The sequence below is a fragment of the Genypterus blacodes genome, unplaced genomic scaffold, assembly GCF_046128005.1.
Source record: "Genypterus blacodes isolate CSIRO-AG114 ecotype Tasmania unplaced genomic scaffold, CSIRO-AGI_Gbla_v1 ptg000029l_1, whole genome shotgun sequence".
In the NCBI taxonomy this organism is placed as follows: Eukaryota; Metazoa; Chordata; class Actinopteri; order Ophidiiformes; family Ophidiidae; genus Genypterus; species Genypterus blacodes.
In genome coordinates this window covers 1,815,458-1,840,657 of record NW_027466842.1, presented here as the reverse complement: position 1 = coordinate 1,840,657, position 25,200 = coordinate 1,815,458, and the positions used below count along the sequence as shown (strand labels likewise).

Genomic DNA, 25,200 nt, shown 5'->3' with positions numbered 1-25,200 from the left:
GAAACAACACACAACTCGGCTGCATCGGTTTATTATTGATCATTATAAGGAGCTGACATCGTCATTCTGTTATAAATCATCCAACACCCTCATGTGCTATTTCACAGCCATACAGTATAAATCCCATGGTACAAATCTTTCACTCAATTGCACTATACATGACAAATACAACACATGGAATACAAAATTGCTTGAACAGTTTTATTATAATCTAATGGAATACGCTTCATACTGTGGATATTTACTGTTCATGTTAACCTGAGGCAACATTGCAGAGGCATTATGGTGGGTTTTGGTGGTTCATGGCCACATTACTGGGATGACTGATATTGCTGTAGCGCTGATCACCTTCATCACAACTTCTGACCTAACCTAAAATAAAATGGCAACCTGAGTATACGCATTATTTTAATCAGCTGAGCCAAACCTTTGAGGAAGGTATTTATACTTCCACTCAAATTGGGGCATTAAATACATGCAAATAAAGCAAACCACTGAATGTCTGAGACAATACATACATTGCCATCCACAGCAAGAATTATTATTATTATTTTTTTAAATTGGGAGAGAAAATCTCAACACACCAACAGGAGAAATGTGTCCCAAGAAATGTAACTACACCCACAGCACTCCGGGCTGAGTTAGTATTGCAATACTTGTGTAAACCACCCAGCCTTTGGCTTCATTGGTCTGGTAGTATGTAAATACTATGAGGCAATCGATACGGTAAAATATGTAGTGTGGAATCAGTGTGGTGAACACGTGTGGTGAACAGACCCGTGTAACACATATTTAATACAGAGAGGGAACTTTGACCAGAGGAAAAAAAGGGTATGAAACACTCCCAAGATTGTCAACACACAGAGTGCAATCCTGGCTTGACCAAATTGTTTTTCTTGTAAAGACCCTCAGGTTGCCCCGGCAACAGGGGGTTCAAGTTTCATCAAACATAGAAAAAAAATAAAGGTTTCCCCTCTTTTATTATCAGCACTATCTTCCATGAAGCAGCAGGGGATACATTAAAACAAAATGTAATATGGGAGGAAAATGCAGGGGTGGGGGAGGGGTTGAGGTCAACATTTACCCATGATCTCCTTGCAAGTAAAGCAAAAGCCTGTCTTTTACCCTCCAGACAAAGGTCTAAATCAAGTTCAACAATTACAATGAAAGCAACCAATACCAAGAGTAGTCATAATAATAAAAGGCATTGCAATTCTTTTTGCATCTCTTGTTCTGTTGTTTTTTTTCTCCTCTTAAATACAGTGATGCCAACACGCATTATTTACAGTGCTACCCCTGCACCCCTCTCCGCCTTGTGAAGAGAGGTGTGGTGAGGTCAATGTGGTCGGCTGCTGGACTCGGAGGTCCGCCGTTGCCGTGGAGTGATGTGGCCGTTCATGCAGCCATTGTGCCGCTTGCCAAGTCCTCCGTTTAGAATGTCTTGAATGTGCTGGACTATCAAGTTGATGGCCACTAGAAGGGGAAGAGAGAGTCGACGGTGAAACACAGCACCTAAAAGAACACTTACTCAAAAGGACTGTATCAAGAGCATTCCCCACCTGAACAAGACAAACGCAATTTCACTGTACCAAGATTACCTTCAAGTATGATACCAGGCCTTACCAAGGTTATCTGCTCCTCGAGGAATAATCACATCAGCATACTTCTTTGTCTGGTGGAGATAAAGTCAAATGTAAATGGAAAATTACCAGCCTAAAAAAAAAGTCATAATTAGGGCTTTCATTAAAATGAATATCACAGCTGTGTAAGGTGGGAATGTCTCTTACGGGTAAACAGAATTCCTCAAAGGCTGGTTTCACAAACGTGATGTACTGTGTCAGCACTTGCTCCAGCTCTCTACCACGCTCACTGATGTCTCTGAGGACTGAAAGGCAGAGAAGAAAAATGTGTCAAGCAGAGAAGCCGCATCATCTTATAAGAGGGTAATGAGTCAACTATGCAAATCACTATTCAAAACACCTAAACCGCAACAGAATAGGTTTACGGCTCCAATCTGCATTAAAGGAGACGTACAGATCCTGTAAATACTAAAGATAAGGGTTTAATGTAGATAAGGGTTTAATGTATATGTAATACTGCATTTTATACGTCTCTCTTCACCAGCATTACAAAAAAGTTCAAATAAAATGGAGATCGAAACCAACAGCAGCATTTCAGAGGCGAGATGCGCCTCTTCAAATTATGAAACAGAATACTAATTTCTCAATTCATAATGGCTAAATGAACCCCACCTCGGCGTGACAGCCTGGTGTCTGGGTCTGTGTCGACAAACAGTTTCATCTGGAAGAGATCCCTGATATCCTGTGAATAGAACATCAGGATGCCCTCAAAAAGGACCACGTCGGCTGGATACACCGTCACAAACTCCTCCTTCCTGCAGGACAAAATTCCCCTCCCGTCAGTGTCTACATCGAAAGCATCTTGTTTCATCAAGTTGTAAACCAAATATGGGTATAGACCATCAAACTTGAATAGTTTTGCTATGGTTACATTTCTACAATGTAGTTTGGGGGACTCAGATGGGTGGAGGCTTGAAATCAGCTGCTCACCTGGAATGGGTGACAAAGTCATAAAGTGGAATTTGCACAGTCTTCCCCTGCAGTATCTGCCTGAGGGTTTGCATTATCAGCTCATTGTCAAAGGCATCTGTGGATAAGATGTGAGCAAACAGTTGTGATCCTCAAGCAATCAGACATTGCTCAACAACAGTTACACCAGTTTTACTTGAACCCATTGACACGTGGCAAAATCCGCACCGCTTAATATATTCAGAGAGCAAGTTTGAAGAGGAATCGCTTTCGAGTAGCAGGTGTTGGGTTCTGCCTCTGAGCCTTGGGACAGCTGCCTCAGAGGAAGGCCTGCTGACTGGGGGAGATTTAAAATCAGCTGAGAAAGGAAGTAAGCGTGGGGGGGGGGGGAGTTAAGACTGGTTCCAAATATGGATCCAATGTGCCTCTGCCAAAAGTGGTTTAGTAACAATTTCAGCAACGTGGCAGATAAGGGTGGTAGGGTGCATATGGTTGGCACAATTTGGAATATTTTACCAGGCAGGTGTGAGAACACAGCAAGTTAATGCATTTGAACTGAAGAACTGCCAATCAAGCACACCCACACTGCAAACCTACTTGTGTTGTAAATAATGTAATGTGAAAGTTACTTTCCTTGATGTCACTTCGGGGGCTATATTCCACACAATGCAAACTGTGCCACTGACTGTGCAATGCTGTGGGTACCTGGATGATCGAAGTTGAACTGCCCCTTCTGTGCTTTGGCCTTCTGCTCTGACGTGAGCACCTTGTAGAAGCTGTCCTGGCTGAGGATGGCCACCTGCCGCTGGTGGTGATCGATCTTATTCTGCCCCAGCAGCTCCATGATCTTCTCACATACTGAGGACTGCAGCAAGAATGACAAATCAAGAAAATTAATAAAAAATGAGAAGCTCCCCAGGACATTTCAAACTATGAACCTGGGCACCAGGAACACCTGAGAATTTGTAGCATCTTCTTTGATCAGTCAAAAGTGCCACATTTACATTTAGGTCATCAAGTTTGCCACCATGTTACAATGCGGTGGGTTTATCCAATCCCATTTGATTTCACCATCACAGCCCTCACTGGCCTTTGCTGACTGAAAGAAACTCATAACCAATGCTGACAGGACATTCTCCAGCAGCCTGAGGCCATGTTGCTTTTGTGGCCACAAAATTGTGCTACAATGAATTTGTGGGACCTGGCAGGATGCACCAATCTATCCACGCTGATATTCAGTTTTGAGCTCACCAGATTCATATTCGATTGGCATTTAGAGGCTTGAAACAGAAATGTTTTGTTTTAACTATTCCACCTTGTTCAGATCATCAATTTAGATTAATTTACTGATTAAAAAAACAACTCAATGTGACTGTTCTACTTTCTTCTATTTTTAAACTTCATGGACAGTGAACAGGCCCATACAGGCATTAGGCCAGAGAAAACACCTATGCAGTCTGGATGATGAAATTACAAACTAATGACTGCTGTCTGCAAAGCCTTGCACCAAGTTGGATGCAGCGTTTCACAAAAGGAGACAAATATTACATCAGGCGCACACGCCCCCAGACTTCGCGATTGACACGGAAAGTACAGGCAGACCTTTAAACCGAGACACCCTGGGAGGCTTTCACAAAGCAGGGTGGGTGCCAAGGTGCGGATCGAGATAGGAAGGGGGGCACAAAGTAAACCCATGGAGGCGTCTACAATACACGCGTGGAATCTGAGTCCAATGCCGACGATTTAAATGGCGTTTCGGTGCCAATTCTGGCATTTTAACCTTCGTCGTTTATGGAACCGGAACAAATAAATCATGACGTCCAGGAGAGACGACCTGCGTCTGCTCACTGGCATCAGAGCCGGCAAGTGCCGACGCGGTGACAAGTGACTCATTACTGCAAAAGGCTCGAGTAGAGAGCTAGGCGCGTACCTTGATTTAGAGAAATAAAAGATTAATTGTTTGAGGAAAATTACAAACTAGATATTCGTAAAAGTGTTGTATTCATTTCACTTGGAAAAATAAATTGGTGTTTTAATTGTATGCGAGGCATCGAGAACAAAGACGACCCCGGTACTGTGGCTTTAAATAAATCACATCCTGTTAGTCTTAAATGACATTTTCCCGCTAGCGCCGGCGTGGTACCACAAAAACAAAGAACATATACCATTAACACGAGCTGTGTGTAATGTTACAATAATAATGTATACTACCATAACGTTTAGTATCTGCAATATAACGAGCGAAAACCTCATTGGGTATTGTTTACAAACACTCGTTGCCTAGCCCGGAGGCTAGTTAGCATTAGCTATTGTCTGGCAAGCGGACACCACTGTTAGCATGTGATGGAATTTAGCTACACGGCTAAGCTAACATCAAAGAGCATGTACTCTCAAGAGCGTTTTAGCCAACTGACAACGCGTGTAACGGAAAATGGAGAATGGAACTACACGGAGCGACATTTCAGTACAGTGACAATAAGCGGAGAGACATAAAGGTAAGTTTGAAATGCCGTTGACGGTTATCTGGGTGGTTCACAGATGGTGTCGCTGTCATTAGGACGCTGAAGCCACGCGGTCAACTAGCATCCGGCTGCCGAGTGTCTCCTACGTGATTTAGCTCTAAATATAGCCATGACAATTCCCAAAAATGGCCGGGTTATCTAGCTATGGTTCCGACCTTCCCACTGGCGGTGCCTCCGGACACACCGATGAGAAAGGGCTGCCGAATAACGGTGGTGTTCTCGTCCCGGTCCCTTAGATGTGTCTCGTTGTCTCCGGCCATACTTGCAAAGTGGAGCTTGAGAGATGCTGAGCTGGAAGATCACTACCCGGCAGCTCCGCCCACATTCGCAACGTTTATCTTCAGAAAGGCGTATTTGTTGATTTGTTAATTTTATATTACTAATTTCTCGCACATTAGCTTTATTACACACTCTAGTGATACCTCCTATGACTATTCGTTTGGAAAGGTTATATTGTTTAGTGGATTTTAAGATTGACAGAGGGAATATCCAATCATATGTGACATTGACGGACCGTTCCAGTTATTTGACCCGCCTATTGCTGAGCTGCAGCAAAGTAATGTAGGTTAACTAAACAAAATATCTAACGGAAGGCTTTCTACTATATTTATATATGTTAATCCACGAACCGTAATCATTGTGAAGGAGGCTGTTTAAGGTAGGTGCATTTAGAAACAAAACAACAAGGAAATATTACTGTATTTATCTGGCGGACGAAACACTTCTTTCTCTTTCTCTACTTCGAAGTTATTTATTTATGTTTACGAAGAGTTGCATTGTGTCAACCCAGATATCTTCCATATTTTGCATCTGTAGTCTAATCTGGGAGCGTCGCAGCCTTTAAAATATGCCACAAAGTGTTGCCGTGTATAGACGGCTGCGGTCGGCTGCTCTCCCCCTGGCCGCGGCGGTCCGATGCGTCTCCTCGGGCTCCGTGAACGTCACAGCCCCGCTGAACTTCTGGGCTGGGAAGCGACAGACGAGTGAAGAGAAACGCCACAAGGAAAACGTCTACGAACCCTCAACAGGCAAGTCTCAAACTTTAATGGTGACATTTGAAAAGAAAGGTTTTATTTTTTATTTTTTGGCATTCCTGACAGCTCACGTAATGTGGACTTTGATCGCCGTGTAAAACGCCTGTGTGTGATGTGGCTACCATGTCATGTGTTTCTGTCCTTAAGGACGACATCAGTGTATTGTTTGTGGTTGTGTAACAGTGAGTTGTGGTTGATAAGGCAGAGAGAAAGTACTGCAACATTTATTGAGGTCATTAGCAACATCAGGTCTGTTTGTATCCTCAAATATTAAGTTTGCTGTCCCAAAGGACATTACAGGGTCAGTTCAGGCGGTCCAGGGGTGAGACAGTCAGCGAGACCTCAGTCAGCCCGTTTTGCAATAGCAGGGGTATACAACAAAGCAGAAGCAATACAGGAAGATACATGATACATATGCCACTAATGTGTCACGGCTTATAGGTGGCATGTTGTTAAATATCAAACCTGCTTTAAGAATTCCGTTTGTCTGTTTGACAGCCAGTCCAACTGGGTCGTACTATATTGTGAATTCTAGATCTGCTTGACATTTGAACACACATCATGTCTGGCATAACTTTACTTTAACCAAAAGGCTTTCCAGCAGGTCCAGATTGTCCAGGACTCCGCTGCCATGTTTGTCTAGATAACACAGCTCTTCATGGCCAAACTTTATTCTTAACTCCATGTCAGAGGGGTGAGGTCATGACACAGGGGAGTGTTTTTCTGTTCCACACTGAAACAAGGCTTTGTTATCAAGGCCCAGACAGGTTGTTATCTGGAATCAGTTATCTTAGCATTTGAAAACTGCACATTTTAGTTTGTCTGTTCAAAGCCTTTTACTTTTTATGTATACAAGCTTTTGTGTGTATGCATTCTATGTCCTCTCTATGTTTACCAATTGTATCTTGTACTATTATGGTCTTCAATTGTTTTTCTAGTTATTATCTTTACAATTGTATTTCTATTTTACCATAACTAATGTAGGAATTTCAATGAGCAGCCATTTGGCTACAGGCAAACTCAGCTAACCTTGAGGCTAAAACTGCCTCTGGGATGATTTCATCCTATCATTAATGTCATCATTGCCTGTAGCCTCATTGCCGTAATAGATTCTTCTCTCTCACGATACTGAATGATTACACAATCCTAAACAATCCACCACAAGAAAGTCACACGGCTTTGCTCGATACAAAATGATGAAACCTGCAGTATTTCTGTTTTAGCTGCGTATGTGGCTGTTGCGGTCATCGTACGTTTTGCTTTGCAGGGCGTGTCCTGTGCCAGTTGGAGCCATGTGGAGCTTTGGCGGTTGAGCAGGCTGTGAAAAGTGCCAAGTTGGCCTTTGGCTATTGGAGCAAGATGTCAGGGATGGAGAGGGCAAGGCTCATGATAGAGGCGGCCCGCATCATCGAGGTGTGGCAATGTTTTACACAGAGTTGCTGCAAAGTATTTTGCGTAGCACTTACATGCATTAATGCATTATTACGTTAATAATAGCCCCCACCCAGATTAATTGGACTTCATGACGTGTCAGTTTCCTTGTTGTTTTGTGCATTTATTGTTGTTTAAGGTTTACTGGCACGCCTAAGTGGAACAGAGCAGTCGTGTTCTTAGTCACACATGCGGTTTATTTGGTTTGACAAGACAAAATTTCTGCAGGGAAAACCATGTGTACACAGACAGCTAGCTTGGAATTTAGAAAGTATTGGGTGAACCCTCCTGATACACAGTCCCAAATGTATGTTGTATGTAACACGTTGCCCCCACGTTGTTATTGACAGAACAGGAGAGAGGAGATAGCTGAAATGGAGGTCGTCAACAATGGGAAATCCATCACAGAAGCCCGTCTGGATGTGGACTCTGCCAGATTGTGCATAGAATACTTTGCCGGTCTGGCAAGCACCCTGGCAGGTTAGTGTTTAACATCCCCCCATGTGTTTAGACTCTACGTATCTACATCTGCTTATGGTCATTAGATACACTGATTTAAAACTGATTCAGTGCTTAATAGAGGGGGAAACTAACACAGGTGTTTGCAATTAGTTTGGCTGATTGGACTTCTGGCACCTCAAGCCTGTGGTGATTGATTGATTGACATTTCTTCTTTATGTTATCATAAATTCCTGTTGTCAGTGTTATACTCATCTTTTTTTTGACTGTTTTGATGTCCAGGCCAGCATGTGCAGTTGCCCGGTGGTTCCTTTGCTTACACACGGAGGGAGCCCCTCGGCGTCTGTGTGGGCATCGGAGCTTGGAATTACCCTTTCCAGATCGCTGCCTGGAAATCGGCTCCAGCCCTGGCCTGTGGTAGGAGACCTATTAAAGCATTAAAGAGAGCGGTTTGTTAAATAAATGATAGAAACTGGATAATGTATGTAGTGCTGTCTAATCACCCAGAAAACCAAATGTAAAGATGTCTGCTGTCAAACGTTTTTCCCTCCCTCCTCCCTACCTCTTTCACTTATTGATAAGAAGAGAAGAAAACAATCCATTGCTAACTGTGAGTTATCTCTTTTGATTCGTCAAATTCAGGTAACTCCATGGTTTTCAAGCCCTCCCCGGTGACTCCTGTGACAGCTGTCATGTTGGCAGAGATCTACGCCAAAGCCGGCGCTCCAGAGGGGCTCTTCAATGTGGTGCAGGGCGGCCAGGAGACGGGCAGTTTACTGTGCCACCACCCCGATGTGGCTAAAGTGTCCTTCACCGGCAGCGTCCCTACAGGCAAGAAGGTCAGTATTACACATGAGAAGATGAAATAAAAAGTATAAATGTGTGTGTTTATATGTTCAGTATAAGGATGCAATGTAGCTGTATCTTCACTCTTTACTTCATTCAGTCCAGCTTTTATGTGGGAGTGACACGTTTTGGAGAGAGAATGCAAACTATTGTAAGAGAACACAAGCATGCAAAAGTGTCTCACATAGACATTCCTCTTTTGACCACTAGAGGGCTTCATATGATCGGAAACTGCAACCTTGACGATTTAGATGTGCAGACTGGTAATGATAATGATGTCAGCCTCGTTGATGACCCTGGCAACACAAAGCAAATCAATGTTGGTAGCAGCTGATAACAACCCAGGCATCTTTTCAGTCCCTTTTCTTTGTTTCTTTGCTGAAAATCCTTCCGGTTGACTTTTACTTTGCCCTATAGATTATGGAGATGGCATCTAAGGGGGTGAAGCCTGTGACTTTGGAGCTTGGGGGGAAGTCTCCTCTGCTCGTCTTTGAGGACAGTGATCTGCAGAATGCTGTGAGTGGAGCTCTCATGGCCAACTTCCTGTCTCAAGGCCAGGTATGTGTGTGTGTGTGTGTGTGTGTGTGTATGTGAGAACTGAAAATACATCCAGTCCGTAAATGGAACACACATATTATCCTAATGTCAGTGATTGCTAATTCCTAAATCCAACACAGGTCTGTAGCAACGGCACAAGAGTCTTTGTGCAGAAGAATATTCTCCCTGAGTTTTTGGAGGAGGTGGTTCGGAGGACCCGGGCGATTGAGATCGGGGACCCACTGCTAGAGAGCACCCGGATGGGAGCACTGGTCAACCGGCCGCACCTTGACAAAGTCCTAGGCTTTGTGGATCAGGCAAAAAAAGAGGTATGACACAGCAGAATGATCTGTTTTGCTTGTGCACAGCATTTAAAAAGACACCTCACCCAGATAATTACTGCTTTGATTCTAGGGAGCTACAGTCTTATGTGGAGGTGAACCTTTTGTTCCGTCAGATCCTAAACTCGGGGATGGATATTACATGAGTCCGTGTGTCCTGGGTAAGCCTTTCATACAATCATCCATTCATTAAAGGTCTTCATATATAACAACATAGGTGTTACTCACATTTTCCTCCGTTCATCCTTTAACCCCCACAGGTGACTGCACAGATGAGATGACCTGTGTGAAGGAGGAGATCTTTGGTCCCGTCATGTCTGTGTTGTCTTTTGAAACAGAAGAGGAGGTGCTGCAGAGAGCAAATGACTCCGCCTTGGGTTTGGCTGCAGGGGTTTTCACCAGGTAGACGTTTATTCAAGCAATTCATTTATATCTAAAGTGGAAGATACACACACAAAACAAAGGCAGTGTGGCGTTTCTGTCCGTAGGGATGTGAAACGAGCACATCGTGTGGTTGAACACCTCAAGGCCGGTTCCTGTTTCATCAACAACTACAACATTACGCCAGTGGAGGTGCCGTTTGGAGGCTTCAAAATGTCAGGTACAGTCTGTCAAATTTGATCCGACACACGAGTTCAATCGTCTTGTTCCCGAAGCAGATTAGAAAGAGGGTAATTTAAAGTAAATTTGTAATCTCTGCATTTGCCAGGCATAGGTCGGGAGAACGGGCAGGTGACGGTTGAATACTACTCCCAGCTGAAGAGTGTGTACGTGGAGATGGGAGACGTGGACAGCCTCTTCTAACTGATCCATATGAAGATGGAAATGTACCTCACACAGACACCAGGATAACATCTCAATGAACCAATATAAGCTCAAAGTAGTCCTTCCTTACCACTACTACGTTTTGGGACATTTTCTGAATGTGCCTTTATTTCCTCATCACAAAGCTTTGCTAACTAAGTGAATAGTAATGGAAATTCCATATCTGAATTGAAGCAATGAAAGGACGATTGCATAGTGATACATGTTGCACTATATCTACTTTGCCTCGGTTAATATTTTCTACATCATGTACTCTGTGTCAAAAATTGTATTTTTACAACGATGTACAAAAAAACGAGATGTTTACAAACCAAGTTTTATTTCTTGAACAATGCAAATACATTTTATGATGCCATAACAAAAGTTTCTTAGCCCTTACGAGTGAAAGATATATTAAATTTGTCTCAATTCTAAACTTTCAGACTCTGGCTATAACGATCAAAGGCATCTGTGTCTTATCTAACACGATGTAAACATGTCATAACAATAACCGGGGAAAAACCCAGCTCACTTTTTGGTTGATGTCTTAAACACAGTTAGTAGGATGTCGTGTCTAACGTCTTCTTGTCTTGGCCTGTCTTTTGGCAGCAACCTTCATCTATGACAGAAATGATAATACCAGCCGTGTTCAACTTTAACAACATTTATTCTTTTCCTTCGTGTAAATCACTCAGCTGTGATCATGCTTTGACTATAATTGTACCTTTGCCACAGGTCTTCTGGGTTTTTTGAACTGTGACTCAGACTCTGTGTAAAGCAGTCAATAGAGAATCACTGGTTTTCACGTTGTTACACATTACATTGATGATAGTAATAATTGATGGTTTAAAGATGTATATCAAGTCAAACTGAGCTGGATGCAGCTTCTCCAGTGTTTGACACAGTAGCAGCACATTTACTTACCATCTTCAGAGGGTAGAGCCTCTTTGTCAGTCATGCTCTGACAAGGAACCTGGACAAGGAATGTGTGTTTTAGAGGGTTAAACCAGTGAATGAAAGTAAAACGCACATCTGTATCATTCCTGCGCCTTCATGTATCTGACTCATCACCTGATCTGGAGGGTTGCTGTGGGAATCTTGCTTGGTCTCCCTGTGCTGGGTTCCTTCCTGGAGCTTCTCCATCCTGCGTTGCTCTACTGACACACCCACTCGCAGCTTATGGAAGTCTGTCTCCACCTCACCCACTCCTAAGTGCACAGCCACGCCCTCAAAGAACAGGCTGTCACATTGGCCCTCCTTGAAGCCTGGCGGTTCATACTCAGCCGGGGTGACTTTGAAAGGAAAGCAGCAGTTGTTTTGACTTTCATCATAGTTTGAAATCGCTTTTTTATTTTTGTAATTCGAAGCAGTAATGAGAATGTATCTTACAGTCGTCGTAATAGTAGAGCTTCATGGAGAGGTACACCTTTTCGGGGAGGGCATCCAGGTTCTGCATCAACAGAAAGAGCTTCCTGATCAGCAGCACCGTGGCCTTCCTGGTGTCCTCCATGGTGATCTGATCATCCGCTCTCTTGGTCCTGTGGTAAATATTCATGGCGGATATAAAGCCACAAACTCACTGACCTGTAGATGAACCCCATCTGACCCCTGGATGCAAAGGTTCACCTGAGTATGTCCATCTGGGGTCCCACCTCGGTGTACTTGAATTTAAACTGATAGGACTCAATAATGCACTGGAAAGAGGGAAAAGGAAATGTAAGCGTCTCTAATGTCGGTCGAGGTAAATACTGGACAAAATGCAAAACCCGAGTACCTCTGTTCATTACCTTTACATCAAATTTTGCATATTATTTGCATTTTAAATGACTTACATTAGCCTCATCTGGATTAGTGTAGACCTACATTGGAGTAAGACATTTAAAATATTAAGACCAGCCAGAAGACAATAACACTAAGAAACAAAACTCCATCAATATCCCAACAAGCATTAAAAATTCATTCAGAACCTCAGGAAGACAATTTTCATCGACAGTGTTCATGAGCATGTATAACTCTATTGTTTTATAATAAAAAAGGGTTTGTTGTTTGATTTACTTACTCCAATAAACACAATCTGGAGCTGTGAAAGGAGCAAAATAGAATAATAGTTTAAGTAGTGGCAGAGGTAATGAAAGACAATAAACTGAAGGTTCTCAAGAAAGCATCAACTTACATAACGCCTCTCCAATGCCTCAAAGCATCCCATCATCCTGGAAAGAGTCATATTTAGTTTCGTATTGCTTCTGACAATAGCTGAATATGTCAATAACCTTTAGATGCATGATGCTGTGTTCTGGCAGCATCATTCTAACATTCTAACATGCTTACCACTTCACTAGTTTGCAGGCACCTGGAGTGTTACAGTCCTCACGCAAAACTTTGAGACACAAATCTGATGGAATGACAAAGGAAACTTTTGCAATAAGGGTTTTACAAATGAAAATACTTAGCTATTATAATCACATTAGTTTTCTGGAACTAGTTGCACTGTTGGTAAGGTCTGCAGTTATTTCTTCCAGCTTCTTGAAGGTTAGAATTTGCTTGTTAGAAAATTACTTATTATACATGTTCTATATGGCTTTAGAGTAAATGTGATTTCAACCAGATGAAAATTATTGTATGTATATTAATAAGGAAAACAAAGTGATCATCAATAGTTACGCAAGTCAATGAGAATGATTGTATGTCTGACTTGTTCCTTCACTTTACACTTCACACGATGTCTTACACACACACACACACACACGGCATGAGATCAAACCTTCCAGGTATCTGGATCTGTAGGCCTCCTCTGGGAAAATACCCCTCAGGTAGGTGATGGAGGACACGGCGATGGCCATCATCCTCTTCACAAACACGAGCGACTCTCCCTCCGTCTTCAGATCATTCACGAACAACCCCGTCCACTTCAAGTGCAATATAATTACAACTTACACCAAACTGTGCATCATAAATTGATAAAAATGTAAATACGTGTATGTAAGTGAACTGGAACAAATGTAAACGGAGCGCATGTGTAGACTGTTCAAACCTGGGTCGTGTCCTCCTTGTTCTTCTTGATACATAACTTGCTAGCGGCCATTTTCTCCTGTTCTCTGTTAGTAACAACTACATTAGCTTAAACAGAATAGAGGCAAATATTAAATCTTTTATTAATCGCAACTTTTACCACAATGTTTACTCTTTATTTCAATACCGTATCAGCCGTTTATCCCGCACTGGAAGCTAGTTTCAAACATGTAGTTTCTAATAAAGTTACAAACATAATCAATAAAATTAGTTATTTTGTTGTCTGACCTTGAGTTTTGTTTCCTGCTGATTTAAGGACCTTTGACAAAGTAGGTATCGAACATGGCTGCCTGCCTGCCTGCCCAGGTGCTCTAAGTTCGACCATTTCAACTTAAAAAGTAATTAAACTGCATGTTCTACACATGAAACAGCCTGGATGTAATATTTATTAATATTTGTTATCTTATTAGTAAAAATTGTGTGCTTTTCCCCCACCAAACGGAAGTCATGAAGAGATATTTACGGTATTCAGGCTGTGAAAAGAAAGTCCTTTCCTGCTAGTGAAATGAGTCAAAATTCACAAATGATCAATAAGATGATTTTTGGAGTAAATTTCTCTTGCATTGTGTCATATTTATATATTTTTTATTTTCATACAACATGTTTGCTGGAGAAAAAACAAAACACATCTTTATGAGGTGATGTTTGTTAGTTCGTTCAGATGAAATGTTTTTGGTACATATCCAAAACTTCTTGGCCCTTTTTCATCGAACAACAAGGAATAAGGTAAAAGGACAAAACCATGACTTAGCTCTGTTAAACAGTGAAAACAGCACACACACAACAGCAACATTACATAAGAATATCATTTGGTCATAAGTGCACTATTTACTCCACAGGGGATACAACACATGGACTGTGAGCTAAAAAAACAAAACAAAAACCACTCATCCACAGGCACTTAAATATTGTCAACTGGAACTGAACTCTCTAAACTTGAACTCCTACAGCAGGCAGCAGACTCCGGCCCTGGCTTTACTACTGCTTGGAGAAGAAATCTTTACTCTTCTGGATGTCGGGCTTGATGGTGTCGCTTCCTGGCTTCCAGCCGGCGGGGCAGACTGAAAAGATAAGCCAACGGTGAGTCCTACTCCAGCAGATGGAACAGTGGAGACATAGAGCCTCTGTTGCTTTGTGTTCAAATCAGCTTATGCAGCAAAACGTTGGTGTTGACATGTATTTGTTTTGGACATAAGAATTTCACTATGCCAAACTAAGCTTCATTAACAGCCTTTGAATCAAAAGCTATTTCACTTCACCTCTACAGCTATATTTGACCGATAATTTAAAAATAAGCTTAGCCCCAATAGGACCAATCTTTGATCCCAACCATAGCTTTCTAGTCTTTGCCCTTGCTGGGGACATTGGCACAAAGTAGTCTCTTTGGAAGCATATACTTTATGTGACAGTCATTTGGTTTAATTATAAGCATAGTCACATTTAGTTCATGAGCCATTACCTCATTATACTGTTTACAATGGATTTTAAATGTTGCAAAAGAGATGGCCACACTATTTCAACAAGCATTTGTTTATAGCAGACTCTATAACATTGCGGTCTTGCGTCATTGCATTTAATGGAGTGTCATATATTTGCATTGTCAGCGGGTGGCAGCAGAAGCTTACCTTCTCCGTTTTTGTCGGTGAACTGAAAGGCTTGGACCAAACGAAGGGTCTCTTCAACCGAGCGCCCGACCGGGAGGTCATTGATGGTGATCTGCCTCAGGATGCCGTTTCCGTCAATGATGAACAGACCCCTGAAATAAGAGTGAATGAGGAGCTCACAAATGTCCAAAGGCATACAGGATTACATGTTATTCAGACAGACAGAGGATTAAGAGTTGAGTGAGAGCAGTAACATTATAGTATATACTCACTTCCTGTAATGTGTTTATTGTGGCACTTTAATGATAGGTGTAGCTTTACGCAACCCACTGCACCATCGCGCCCAGGGCGCAGAAAGGCAGCAGACTTGACACTGGCTCCATTGTTTCTAATCTTTATGAAAGCTTACCGTAACACACTTCCACATCATTTAACCCACCTGTAAGCGATGCCTTCATCCTCCTTCAGCACACCATAATCTGTGGAGATACAGCGCCGTGTGTCAGATACCAGGGGAATCTTCATGGCACCCAGGCCGCCCTGCTTGCGTGGTGTGTTGGTCCTTTGACGGCAGAAAAATAAATATTTGAGGCGACAGCATTAAAACCAACAAAGTCTTAGCATAGATGTTTACAATCCCTGTAGCTACCATGCAAAATGGGAGAAGTGCGAGTCCACTGAAGCGGCGATGACTTCACAGTTGATCTTCCTGAAATCGTCAGCAGCGTCACTGAAGGCGATGATCTCAGTTGGGCACACGAAGGTGAAGTCCAGTGGATAGAAAAAAAAGACAACGTACTTCCCTGCACAAAGGTAAAAAAGAAAAGAACATAGGTGACCGTCATGTGATGATGAAGCCATGGAAAAGAATATTTAATTAACGTTCCCATGTTTGTTAGTAAAGATGCTAACCAGTCAATGCAAACACAAAGCAGTAAAATACAGTCTGGGTGAACAAATAAACTCTACCTCTGTAATCTGACAGCTTGACGTCCTGGAACTGTCCATCTGGCATCACTGCTTTGGCTTTGAAGTCGGGGGCCAGCTTCCCAATTTGTGCCTTTCCTGCTGCCATCTTCAGTCTGAGTGGTTTTCAAAAGCAGGAAACAGTGTCATCACTTAACACTCAAAAATCATTTGCTTTCATAAATCAACCACAAGCCTTCCTCATTTACAAGACAAGGAAATGTGTCTGTGTTAAATGAAATATCACCACTGCTGCACAACAGTGATAGTGCCCATCATCCTCCAAAGCCAAATTACTTTGCTCTGCCTCTTAAAATAAGCGCTTGGATTAATTATTGTCTAATTCAGTGATTAATTTAAGAATAATGACTTGACAATCTACAAAAAAAAGCAATCAAGCAAGTTCTTTATTATTGATTTATAAGTTATAAGTCCTATATTGATTAAAAATGCCACATGTGTCTGATTTATACTGTTGATGAGACTAAATAACCAATCGTAAGGGTGTCAATATCTTATAATTGATAAGTACTTTGAACTCTTTATTATCCAATAGAAAGTATTTTCGTGCAAAATACAAACATTACATCACACCCTCGAAATGTAAACACACGATGTAATATTGTGAAACATGATTATTTGGATGCCTGAAAAAGGTAATATTACAGGAATATCAAATGTAAGGTTTCCTCTCAATACAAACCCGTTACTATTTTAACCTCTACATAGTTTCCACACAATCAGACTGAAGTGAAACTAATTCTTCTCACTTTATATGCACAGGTGTTTCCGCGTATTTATTGCTATAATATACGGTTATGTTCCTTGTGCAAATGCCCACATTCACTTCCTCGGCTAAACGCAACTATAACCGACCTGAGAACGACAATGTGGAACATGTTTACTTTACCTATGCTGTTGTCTATGCGTGGAAGCTTTACATTGTCAAAAATGCACCGAAAATGGAGTAGCGGTTAGCAGTTCAACCCATTCAGAAAAAGCACTTGTTGAACTTAAATCCAACTCTATAACATCTTTGACGCACAAATTCAGCGAACTACAGACCAATGTCAAAGCCGCACGCTAGTTAAACTTGAAAAAATACGATACAATTACAGAAATCATAATTAAATGTATTTTGTGACACATACCTCAGCTTTGATTGACACACACCAGAGATTTCAGCAGAGAAGAGTGGCGAGCTTGTTGGTTTGTCTGTGGCATTTATACCCCGACTCAAATCTCGCGATAACACGTTCTCGAGCGCGCGGTCACAGCCCACATGAGTCCGGTTTTCCAACATAGAGCATGACTCTGCAATTTTACTACAGGCTTTTGGTGTCTGTCTGTCATGTGCTTACGAAACGAGGAAAATGAGACGCAAAATTATCACATAACTTCATTAACAGTGTCCCAAAGTTAAGTTTATATACCATTTTAACAATCCCAGTCTCATTATTTGATCCATTCTGACTATTGTATTACAGAGCAAAATATACACAAGTTTTTACACTTGATACTGCATCAATCGTCCAAAAGAGCAACATGTTAATAGTTTTTTTAAGCACCCAGGGGGTACAACTCCTAATCCAAGCAAACATCTCTGCAAAGGTCATGGCGTCACAAGGTTTCAAATCAAATGACTGAACCTCTGTTGGCATGGTTTCCTATTCATGCTCAGACTGATTTTAAACATAATCCTTCCTGTGTATAAAGTATTAGACCATCTTGCACCACTGTAAACCTTCATCTCAGCAGGTAGGTATGTTAGGTATGCCCAGAAGGAACTGAGATCAAATCCTCATGAATTAGAGGTTAAGGTGCTCCAGTTTAGTCGAGATTAATCACAGTTTGAAAATATTATGACCATTTAGGCTTATGCCAAGTTTAGGTTAAGCGCATTAGTTATCATCTTATCTGATATAGGGCTATAAGAATACATTTAACTCCTTACTAATTCACCTTAAAGCACAGACAGAAGCATACAGCACCACTGCAGCACCATCATTGTATTGGTGTATGTAAAGAATATGATTATGTGAAGAGTGTCTATAATGAATCCCTTCATTACGTCTATTGCCACCCTCATACTTGCTTGTCATAATGACTGTGCTTCATTTATGTATTCAGTGATGTGTTTGCAATCCTCCCTGCTCAGGCTGCTTCCTACTAACATGCCTCTGATGCCATGAGTGCAAAGTCTTCATGGAGTTGCACAATGATGAAAGTGACGCAATATGATGGTTTTGATTGTCTTGAGAACTTTTAAGACCTGATTTTCCATGCTAAGAATGGAGATTGCAGTTGAAATCTAGATTAACAGTATAATTTCTGCTATTCTATGCACTTTCAAAATGTTGCTCATTTTTAGATTAACCTGTATTTTATAGGATGGAAAGGTATTGTCTTACCTACTTTATTGTTCTGTTTAAACTGGAAATGTGCAGAAGGAAGGTCTTGCTATAATTCATGTTTCCTGGAATGTAATTTAATAGCTTATAGAGTTTTCCCGTTAAGCGTCTTGGGGTGGAGCACTGTTGCAACATTTTGGACTTTTCCCATATCCTGCAGTGGATAAGTTTGTCTCACTTCCTCCTCTGGGCTGTGATATTTACTTAATGACTAGGCTGAGTAGAAGCAGCCATTGTCCATGTGTATGACAGGGGTTGACATTGCCATTTAAAAAACACAAGTAAATATACATTTTAATCCATGACTGGTTCAGATTTGAGCTTTTTAATGGCTTTGTGGGTTTTAGAAAAAATAATAAATGAGACTGTTCTAATCTTTGTTTTCCAGATCTAGACAGTTGTATAAATAATACATATTCTTCTATTTAAAATGTCTTTAAATTGTCTTATTCCTTATATAAAGGGCTTATTTGCGCGGTGGGTTATTGGGGCTGCTATCTACTCGATAGGCCTCTCTACTTTTTTCTGCTGTCACCAAGTGATGTTTGAATGCTGTTGCCATGGGCACCTCATCAAGGGCCAGATAAGAGGGGAACACACAATAACCTCCTGTTAGATGCACCACAGTGGGCTATAGTGATCAAACGTTGCCCGTGTTCATCTCCTGATTCACAATACGCCCTTAATTAGTGCATCTGGTCTCTCGCTGAGTCCAAGGCAACTGGATGTTTGAAGGGCACAGACATGTATTTTCTAAAAACTAAAAAGACTACAACCCCCCTTAAAACAGAAACTGTTGTGCATTGATGGTGAACGTTATGCCTGAATGTACTTGCTGGGGAAGTGAGGAGTGTGTTAAATGCTGTTTTTGTTTGTACAGTCTGTTTTTGCTGTTGAACAGAAATGCAGAGTCCATGTGTGACGATGTGAAATGAACCCTGAGGTGAATTGGAGACTGGAACACAGTCATGTAAATGCAAATGGTCTTGAAGAAAACATGTTCAGTTTTCACATTGGATGTACCTCTGATGTTTACCTGTTGCTTCTATGAATACGTGCAAGGTAATAGTCCTGTAAAAACTGAAATATACACCCGTTATCTTCAATTGTCAGTGTTGTGATGTAGATTTGTGCATTTAGCAGATCTTTATAGAAGTTTCCTCAAAACGTGGACTGGTACCATCACAGATTCACTTCACCTGGTGTGTATTTTAAGGCGTTTCTTGACTTGTGTGTGTCGTTAGGTTCGATTGGGAAAATGGCTCAGTGAGAGTAATGTCTGGGGAAGCTGTGTGTATGATCATCTCAGCGTGAGGTTGATTGGATGCCAGGTCCCAACTTGTCTTGACTGGATAGTGACACAACTGAGTCTGCAGGAGAAGGTCAGAGGGGAGCCAGACAATCAGCGTCCATCACAGCAGGAAATGACAGCAACAGGTTTGTGTGTTTCAGCAAATACACACAATGGACAGACACACACACACAACAGACCTCTTCAGGGCTGTTTGTTTTGTCTTTTATCTGAGTGAAGGATCTAAGGAACAACAAAGATGAAATGAGTCTGTAGTACACACTAATGTTATTGCTGACAAAAATGGTAGATTTCTCATAGTGGTACAAGGTGTTACTGGTAAAACTCTACACGCCCAATTTTGATGGCATTGAATTCCCCAATAGATTAGATGGTTGGTTGACCCTTAGAGACTGTGTCTGTCCCTCAGTCAAAAAGTTCTTATTCTGTTTTCAGGTACACAATTCATACTTTAGAATAGATTATTTTCTTATATATTATTCTTTCAACTCATGTGTTGCTTCCTCTGACAATTTAAGCATTCTAATATCTGACCTTGCATTATTACTATTGGATATTCAACTATACACACACAAATCCTCTCCTCCCCTCTGGAGGTTTAAACCATTATTACTGGCAGATAAAATATTCAGTGACATGATCTTGAACTCAATAGATGGGTTTCTTCCTTAAAAAAAAAAAACGCTTCTATCCCAGGTTCACTGCTCTGGGAGTTACTGGAAGCATTCCTAAGAGGTCAAATTATCTCCCTTTCCTCTTACTCCCAGACTCCAAGGACTCTCAGCTGCCATCGCCTCCCTCCACCAACAGTGTGCATCTGATCCCTCCCCAGAACTTCTTAAGACACACACATATCAACAGAAACTGCCATATACATAAACATAAGAAGAGGAGAGAAGAGCATAGTATTAAACGAAACAAACTTCAGTGTGCAATTGTTAAAATGTACTTAAATAATAATAATTAATACATGGCTAAATAAATACTGTGTCTTTAAGAAGTTCTCCCGCGCTGGTTTACTTACCCGGAAGTCGACCGGAAAAACGTAGCATATTTCGCGCCAAATTGAAACAACGGAGCAGTCAGCGCGAGCGCAGGAGGAAACATTTGTTGCACTCCTCTTTTAACCTTTCATTCTGTGTGTTTTCCTCTCGTTTAAGGTAAAAACAAGTGGTTTCTTCGGAACATACAGTCGGACTTGTTGATATTTTAAGGCTCCTAAATAAAAATGTGTTCCCTTTCAGTGCGACAGTAACATGGAGGAGGCGAACAAGCTGATCGGTGCCGGTAAGAAGTACCTGGTTCTGGGGAAGGCGGTGGAGGCGGTGGACGTTCTGCAGGACGCCTGCGGCCTGCTGTGAGTCAACACGTGACCTCCTCACACACTAAAGCCTTCTGACTGATCTAATGACGCAATGGGAGACATGTTAATGCAGAACTAAAGAGAAGAAAAGTGATCAATTTGAGCAATGCAAATCAATTAAGATATCATAACGATTAGTTTTGATACAATAATATAATTTATTTGCATATTTATGATTGCCTAAATATTACATCAGGTTTTCAATTAGTAGATGCTTAAACCCATGGATTTGAAATACAAAAATAAACTCCAAGAACATAAAGTTGAAGTGTGGAACTCCTTTTGGTCGAAATGTTAGATTGTATTAAATGAGTAAGGTTATTATGGTGTTTTATTTACAATAGAATACATAAATGTATTGAGGGATACTTTCCTTTTCTGTTTCAGGGCTAAAAAGTATGGAGACACAGCAGATGAGTGTGGAGAAGCTTTCTTCTGGTGTGGGAAAGCACTGCTGGATTTGGCAAGGTGAGCGGGTCTTAATTCAGTATCTGTATCCTCTGCAGTCCACAGTCGGAATCAATCTGGACTCTGTTATGTCTTCAAGTTTGTAACAATTCCTATTTCTAATTTCTAACAACTCTTGTAGGATGGAGAACTCGGTCCTGGGCAACGCTCTGGAAGGAGTCCCTGAAGAGGAGGAAGATGAAGAGAAACCCAAAGACCCCAACATTGAGAGCACAGAAAACATTGATGGTGAGGATTTTAAGTGTAAAGTGGTCACAGGAAGCAACATGTTGGACTTTTACAGAAGTTTCACAACTCCACTGTGCTGATTTCCTCCCGCAGAGAAGACGAGGGACGAGCTGAGGGAACAAGTGTACGACGCCATGGCGGAGAAGAAGGAGAAAGAGGCGGAAAATGGCGAAGAGGGTCAGAGCGACGATCCAAAGAAGGAGGATGAGGAAAAAGCAAAGAACGGCAAGGGGGAGGACAAAGCTGACGACAAAGATTGTAATAAGGAAGATGGAGCTGATGAGAAGAAAAGCGACGTGGACAAAAGTAAATCAACAGAAAAAGGAAAGAAGGCTGAGGATGAGGAGTCTGCTGATAAGGATAAAGAATCAACAGACAAGCCGGAGGAAGCTGAAGGTGATCGTCTCTCTATCTTCATTTGTAGGAGTCACTTTGGTGGCCGGGACCTTTTGAAACATTGAGTTTTGTCTATTTTAGGTGATGAAGAGGAGGGAGATGACGATGCAGAGATGGAGGAAGAGGAGGAGGGTGATGCAGAAGGGAAAGATGAAGGGGAAGGCACCTCAGACAAGGTACTTCAATCAGTTAAAGTGCTCCGTAAAATGTTCTGGCTGAGGAATCGATGGATTAAAGTTGGTTTGTTTTCATCAGGACGAAGATGAGGAAGTGGGCAACCTGCAGCTGGCCTGGGAGATGCTGGAGCTGGCTAAAGTAATCTACAAAAGGTGTGTATCTGTGCGTGTGTGTTAAGCTTGGCTGTGTGACTGAGGTGTTGCATCAACTGATCGTTATGTTTTAACAGGAAGGAGACGAAGGACGAGCAGCTCATGGCGGCTCAGGCTCACCTCAAACTGGGCGAAATCTCCACGGAATCAGGTATGACATCATTCAGCGCCAGGTCTCTGATCTCAATCTTTCATTAGACTTTTGGATCTTTTCTTTTCCCCAATTCAAGTCTTCGCCTCCTCTTCCTCAGGGAATTACCCCCAGGCGCTGGAGGACCTGCAGGAGTGTCTGAAGCTGCAGCTGAAGCACCTGGGCTCCGACAGCCGCCTGCTGGCCGAGACCCAGTATCAGCTGGGCCTCACCTACAGCCTGGACTGCCAGTTCAGCCAGGCCATCGACGCGTTCCACAGCTCCATCGACAACATCAAGAGCAGGCTGGGTGAGCGGGGGAAGGGGAGGAGGAGGAGAGAAGTTGGAGGGCGATTTGTAGAGTGAAATGGAAAAGATGAGTCGTCAAGTGGGATTGTGTGTGTGTGTGACCTTAAAGGCAACCTTTCAAATGACAGAATTGCCCAAATTGAGGGAGTATTACAAAGTGAAGTATGGACATTTTTAAGAATCCAAGTTTCTATTTCCTTCGAGTTCATAACAGATCTGGAATCCTCCTTTTCTCCCCAGAAAAGCTCCAGAAGGTGATCGATAAGGCCGAGGGGCCGGACGCTCTGCCCAGCGAGAGGAAGGAGATGGAGGAGCTGCAGGCTCTGCTGCCAGAGATCCAGGAGAAGGTGGAGGATGCCACAGCAGGCCTGAAGACGGCCACGGCCGACGCCGAGGCTGTGAAGGAGGTCCTGGTGAGTGATGAGGTTCTCAGATTTATAACAAACAATTTCAGCCTCGATGCGTTTGCGATTCGCCCGGCTTGTGCAATGAGTGATTTTAACAATTGTTTCTCAGTAAGGAACGGTTAAAGATTTTTGTTTGGTTTTAATTCTCTGTTAGGATGGAGTCGCCTCGTCGGCAGCGCTTTCTGCTTCCACTGTCCAAACTGGAGAAAAACCTGCAGTAAGTAGAACCTTAAGTACTTTGCATTTCTCCTTTTTGGCTGGTCACTGAGGTCATGTTTTGTTCCTCTCGTCCCAGGTAAAAGACTCATCCACTATCAGCATCAAGTCCGACTCCAAGGCTCCGGTCTCTGATATCTCCCACCTGGTCAGAAAGAAGGTGAGGGAAGCTTGTTGAAGTTGAACGGGGTGCAATATTACATGATGTTTTAACAGAAACGGTTAGAAATGAATCGCTGAATGAACGCACGTGTCCGTCTGGTTTTAGAGGAGACCAGAGGAGAGTCCAGTGAAGCAGGGCGTGTCCAAAAAGGTGAAGCAGGACACCGACAACACTACCGCCGTGGATGAGCCTCAGGCCAACGGAGATGAGGCTCCAAACAGTATGGAAGTTGAGAGATAAACATTAACGTGAGTGAAATTCATTCCAGATCATCTTTTATTGATCTTTACAAGTTTGATTCTTGGTGTTGGTGGAGTGGCTATTTTGATCTCTGCACAGAAATGAAGCCCAATCTTAAAAAATGCATTTACAGTATTGGATAAGATATTAAATGTCACGTCTGAGTAAACTTCTGGATGTGATTTCTCCCTCAGACGGCGAATTTGGATCCCGTCCTGGTTGTTCTGTCTCCACCAACGTGCCGAGCCCTTTACTGAAGCCACTCCTTTGCTGTTGTAAATACGTTTTCCAGTGTCTGTATTATTGCTGTTTGTGCACTTATAGCCTATGAGATTCAATAAAAAAATGTAATTTGGTACACCTGAGTTGTTGACCTCATATTGATGATTAATGATCAATGTTTGTGATTTCACGATCGAGGATCAAGAGCCCAAAATCACAACTCCCTTAGTCTTAAGGGGATTAACCATCAAAACTTAAGATACCTTTTGAGCAAATGTGGGCAGGGGTTGGCAAACTTTTTTGCTACACTACAATTAGTTCATTGGCAAGAAAGCTTTAACATTGTTGTACATTTCGTGCACAAACTGATCTTTCCCTTGTAGCTTCACATTCAGCTCACTCAGCCAATCTTTGTTGCTCAGCTCAGGAAAATCACCTTTCGCGATTGGTTAATCTCCCCTTTGAGCTCCCACACTTGTAGACAGACACTTTCCCTAAATTTAACCAGCAGACATTTGAATGGTAAAGCATCTCCTGGTGATCAGCATCTGTTTCCTCAAGGAACTTAAAAACGGACAATGCTGAAGTCCCCTCACTGTGGACGAGCTTTACAACTGGCTTCACTACATGATCAAGCCACAACAACGATTTGCACAGGGCTTCCTGACGGATTATGCGAAGTAAGAAAATAACATCCAGCTCAGGATTTTCATCTTATCCTGGATCCGCTTGAGCAAACCTGTATTTTTCCCTGTTAAATTCGGCGATCCGTCCATATTGGTACCAATATTCGATGGGCCGCATTAAAAAGCGCAATGGGCCGCATGTGGCCTGCGGGCCGTAG

General features: G+C 42.2%; 5 protein-coding genes across 9 annotated transcripts; 2 read left to right on the top strand and 3 right to left on the bottom strand.

The window, feature by feature from the left end:
- Positions 1 to 15: 15 nt before the first annotated feature.
- uck2b (uridine-cytidine kinase 2b) lies at positions 16 to 5,376 on the bottom strand. 2 transcript variants are annotated; one of them, XM_076145091.1, is made up of 7 exons: positions 5,227 to 5,376; positions 3,255 to 3,414; positions 2,571 to 2,667; positions 2,253 to 2,395; positions 1,788 to 1,885; positions 1,624 to 1,672; positions 16 to 1,473 (listed from the first exon to the last, which is right to left on the bottom strand). In XM_076145091.1, exons 1-7 carry the CDS (start codon positions 5,329 to 5,331, stop codon positions 1,337 to 1,339), a joined length of 789 nt encoding a protein of 262 aa, XP_076001206.1. In that variant the 5' UTR covers positions 5,332 to 5,376; the 3' UTR covers positions 16 to 1,336. The 2 variants fall into 2 exon arrangements, with proteins under 2 accessions (XP_076001206.1, XP_076001207.1); XM_076145092.1 differs by having other exon boundaries at positions 1,354 to 1,473; positions 1,599 to 1,672.
- A 181-nt stretch (positions 5,377 to 5,557) lies between these two features.
- Positions 5,558 to 10,959, top strand: aldh9a1b (aldehyde dehydrogenase 9 family, member A1b). 2 transcript variants are annotated; one of them, XM_076145086.1, is made up of 12 exons: positions 5,558 to 5,729; positions 5,862 to 6,099; positions 7,373 to 7,518; positions 7,887 to 8,016; positions 8,278 to 8,412; positions 8,638 to 8,834; positions 9,259 to 9,399; positions 9,519 to 9,707; positions 9,793 to 9,880; positions 9,980 to 10,121; positions 10,208 to 10,320; positions 10,429 to 10,959. In XM_076145086.1, the coding sequence occupies exons 2-12, from the start codon at positions 5,919 to 5,921 to the stop codon at positions 10,521 to 10,523; spliced, it is 1,557 nt and encodes a 518-aa protein (XP_076001201.1). In that variant the 5' UTR covers positions 5,558 to 5,729; positions 5,862 to 5,918; the 3' UTR covers positions 10,524 to 10,959. The 2 variants fall into 2 exon arrangements, with proteins under 2 accessions (XP_076001201.1, XP_076001200.1); XM_076145085.1 differs by having other exon boundaries at positions 5,560 to 5,729; positions 5,888 to 6,099.
- Positions 10,960 to 11,052: 93 nt separating this feature from the next.
- On the bottom strand, positions 11,053 to 14,164 carry zte38 (zebrafish testis-expressed 38). Of its 3 annotated transcripts, none has more exons than XM_076145090.1 (12): positions 13,555 to 14,164; positions 13,285 to 13,463; positions 12,852 to 12,915; positions 12,697 to 12,733; positions 12,583 to 12,603; positions 12,356 to 12,382; positions 12,150 to 12,217; positions 11,913 to 12,061; positions 11,586 to 11,815; positions 11,448 to 11,499; positions 11,248 to 11,291; positions 11,053 to 11,142 (listed from the first exon to the last, which is right to left on the bottom strand). In XM_076145090.1, exons 2-12 carry the CDS (start codon positions 13,364 to 13,366, stop codon positions 11,098 to 11,100), a joined length of 819 nt encoding a protein of 272 aa, XP_076001205.1. In that variant the 5' UTR covers positions 13,367 to 13,463; positions 13,555 to 14,164; the 3' UTR covers positions 11,053 to 11,097. The 3 variants fall into 3 exon arrangements, with proteins under 3 accessions (XP_076001205.1, XP_076001202.1, XP_076001203.1); XM_076145087.1 differs by having other exon boundaries at positions 13,285 to 13,429; XM_076145088.1 differs by having other exon boundaries at positions 11,448 to 11,496; positions 11,595 to 11,815; positions 13,285 to 13,429.
- A 143-nt stretch (positions 14,165 to 14,307) lies between these two features.
- Positions 14,308 to 17,381, bottom strand: prdx1 (peroxiredoxin 1). Its single transcript, XM_076145093.1, has 6 exons — positions 17,314 to 17,381; positions 16,166 to 16,278; positions 15,846 to 15,999; positions 15,636 to 15,758; positions 15,218 to 15,348; positions 14,308 to 14,653 (listed from the first exon to the last, which is right to left on the bottom strand). The coding sequence occupies exons 2-6, from the start codon at positions 16,269 to 16,271 to the stop codon at positions 14,571 to 14,573; spliced, it is 597 nt and encodes a 198-aa protein (XP_076001208.1). The 5' UTR covers positions 16,272 to 16,278; positions 17,314 to 17,381; the 3' UTR covers positions 14,308 to 14,570.
- A 3,563-nt stretch (positions 17,382 to 20,944) lies between these two features.
- Positions 20,945 to 24,473, top strand: LOC142994176 (histone-binding protein N1/N2-like). The gene is made up of 14 exons (XM_076144895.1): positions 20,945 to 21,045; positions 21,130 to 21,242; positions 21,636 to 21,716; positions 21,838 to 21,944; positions 22,038 to 22,340; positions 22,422 to 22,516; positions 22,596 to 22,669; positions 22,747 to 22,820; positions 22,921 to 23,109; positions 23,349 to 23,521; positions 23,670 to 23,732; positions 23,811 to 23,891; positions 24,000 to 24,142; positions 24,329 to 24,473. Exons 2-13 carry the CDS (start codon positions 21,142 to 21,144, stop codon positions 24,132 to 24,134), a joined length of 1,476 nt encoding a protein of 491 aa, XP_076001010.1. The 5' UTR covers positions 20,945 to 21,045; positions 21,130 to 21,141; the 3' UTR covers positions 24,135 to 24,142; positions 24,329 to 24,473.
- Positions 24,474 to 25,200: the final 727 nt, after the last annotated feature.

Excerpts from the sequence above, each read along its gene's own strand:
- zte38 (XM_076145087.1), bottom strand. The coding sequence starts at position 13,605 with ATGGCCGCTAGCAAGTTATGTATCAAGAAGAACAAGGAGGACACGACC. Across the intron at positions 13,430-13,554 it reads ACAAGGAGGACACGACCCAG|TGGACGGGGTTGTTCGTGAA; the intron begins GTTTGAACAGTC and ends TTGCACTTGAAG. Across the intron at positions 11,143-11,247 it reads CCAGAAGACCTGTGGCAAAG|ATGAAGGTTGCTGCCAAAAG; the intron begins GTACAATTATAG and ends TTTCTGTCATAG.
- prdx1 (XM_076145093.1), bottom strand. The coding sequence starts at position 16,271 with ATGGCAGCAGGAAAGGCACAAATTGGGAAGCTGGCCCCCGACTTCAAA. Across the intron at positions 15,349-15,635 it reads GATGAAGGCATCGCTTACAG|GGGTCTGTTCATCATTGACG; the intron begins GTGGGTTAAATG and ends CTCTTATTTCAG. Across the intron at positions 14,654-15,217 it reads CACCGACAAAAACGGAGAAG|TCTGCCCCGCCGGCTGGAAG; the intron begins GTAAGCTTCTGC and ends TTATCTTTTCAG.
- aldh9a1b (XM_076145086.1), top strand. The coding sequence starts at position 5,919 with ATGCCACAAAGTGTTGCCGTGTATAGACGGCTGCGGTCGGCTGCTCTC. Across the intron at positions 7,519-7,886 it reads AGGCGGCCCGCATCATCGAG|AACAGGAGAGAGGAGATAGC; the intron begins GTGTGGCAATGT and ends TGTTATTGACAG. Across the intron at positions 8,835-9,258 it reads GCGTCCCTACAGGCAAGAAG|ATTATGGAGATGGCATCTAA; the intron begins GTCAGTATTACA and ends TTTGCCCTATAG.
- uck2b (XM_076145091.1), bottom strand. The coding sequence starts at position 5,331 with ATGGCCGGAGACAACGAGACACATCTAAGGGACCGGGACGAGAACACC. Across the intron at positions 2,668-3,254 it reads GTTCAACTTCGATCATCCAG|ATGCCTTTGACAATGAGCTG; the intron begins GTACCCACAGCA and ends TCTTATCCACAG. Across the intron at positions 2,396-2,570 it reads GACTTTGTCACCCATTCCAG|GAAGGAGGAGTTTGTGACGG; the intron begins GTGAGCAGCTGA and ends TTTGTCCTGCAG.
- LOC142994176 (XM_076144895.1), top strand. The coding sequence starts at position 21,142 with ATGGAGGAGGCGAACAAGCTGATCGGTGCCGGTAAGAAGTACCTGGTT. Across the intron at positions 22,517-22,595 it reads GGGAAGGCACCTCAGACAAG|GACGAAGATGAGGAAGTGGG; the intron begins GTACTTCAATCA and ends TGTTTTCATCAG. Across the intron at positions 22,670-22,746 it reads GCTAAAGTAATCTACAAAAG|GAAGGAGACGAAGGACGAGC; the intron begins GTGTGTATCTGT and ends ATGTTTTAACAG.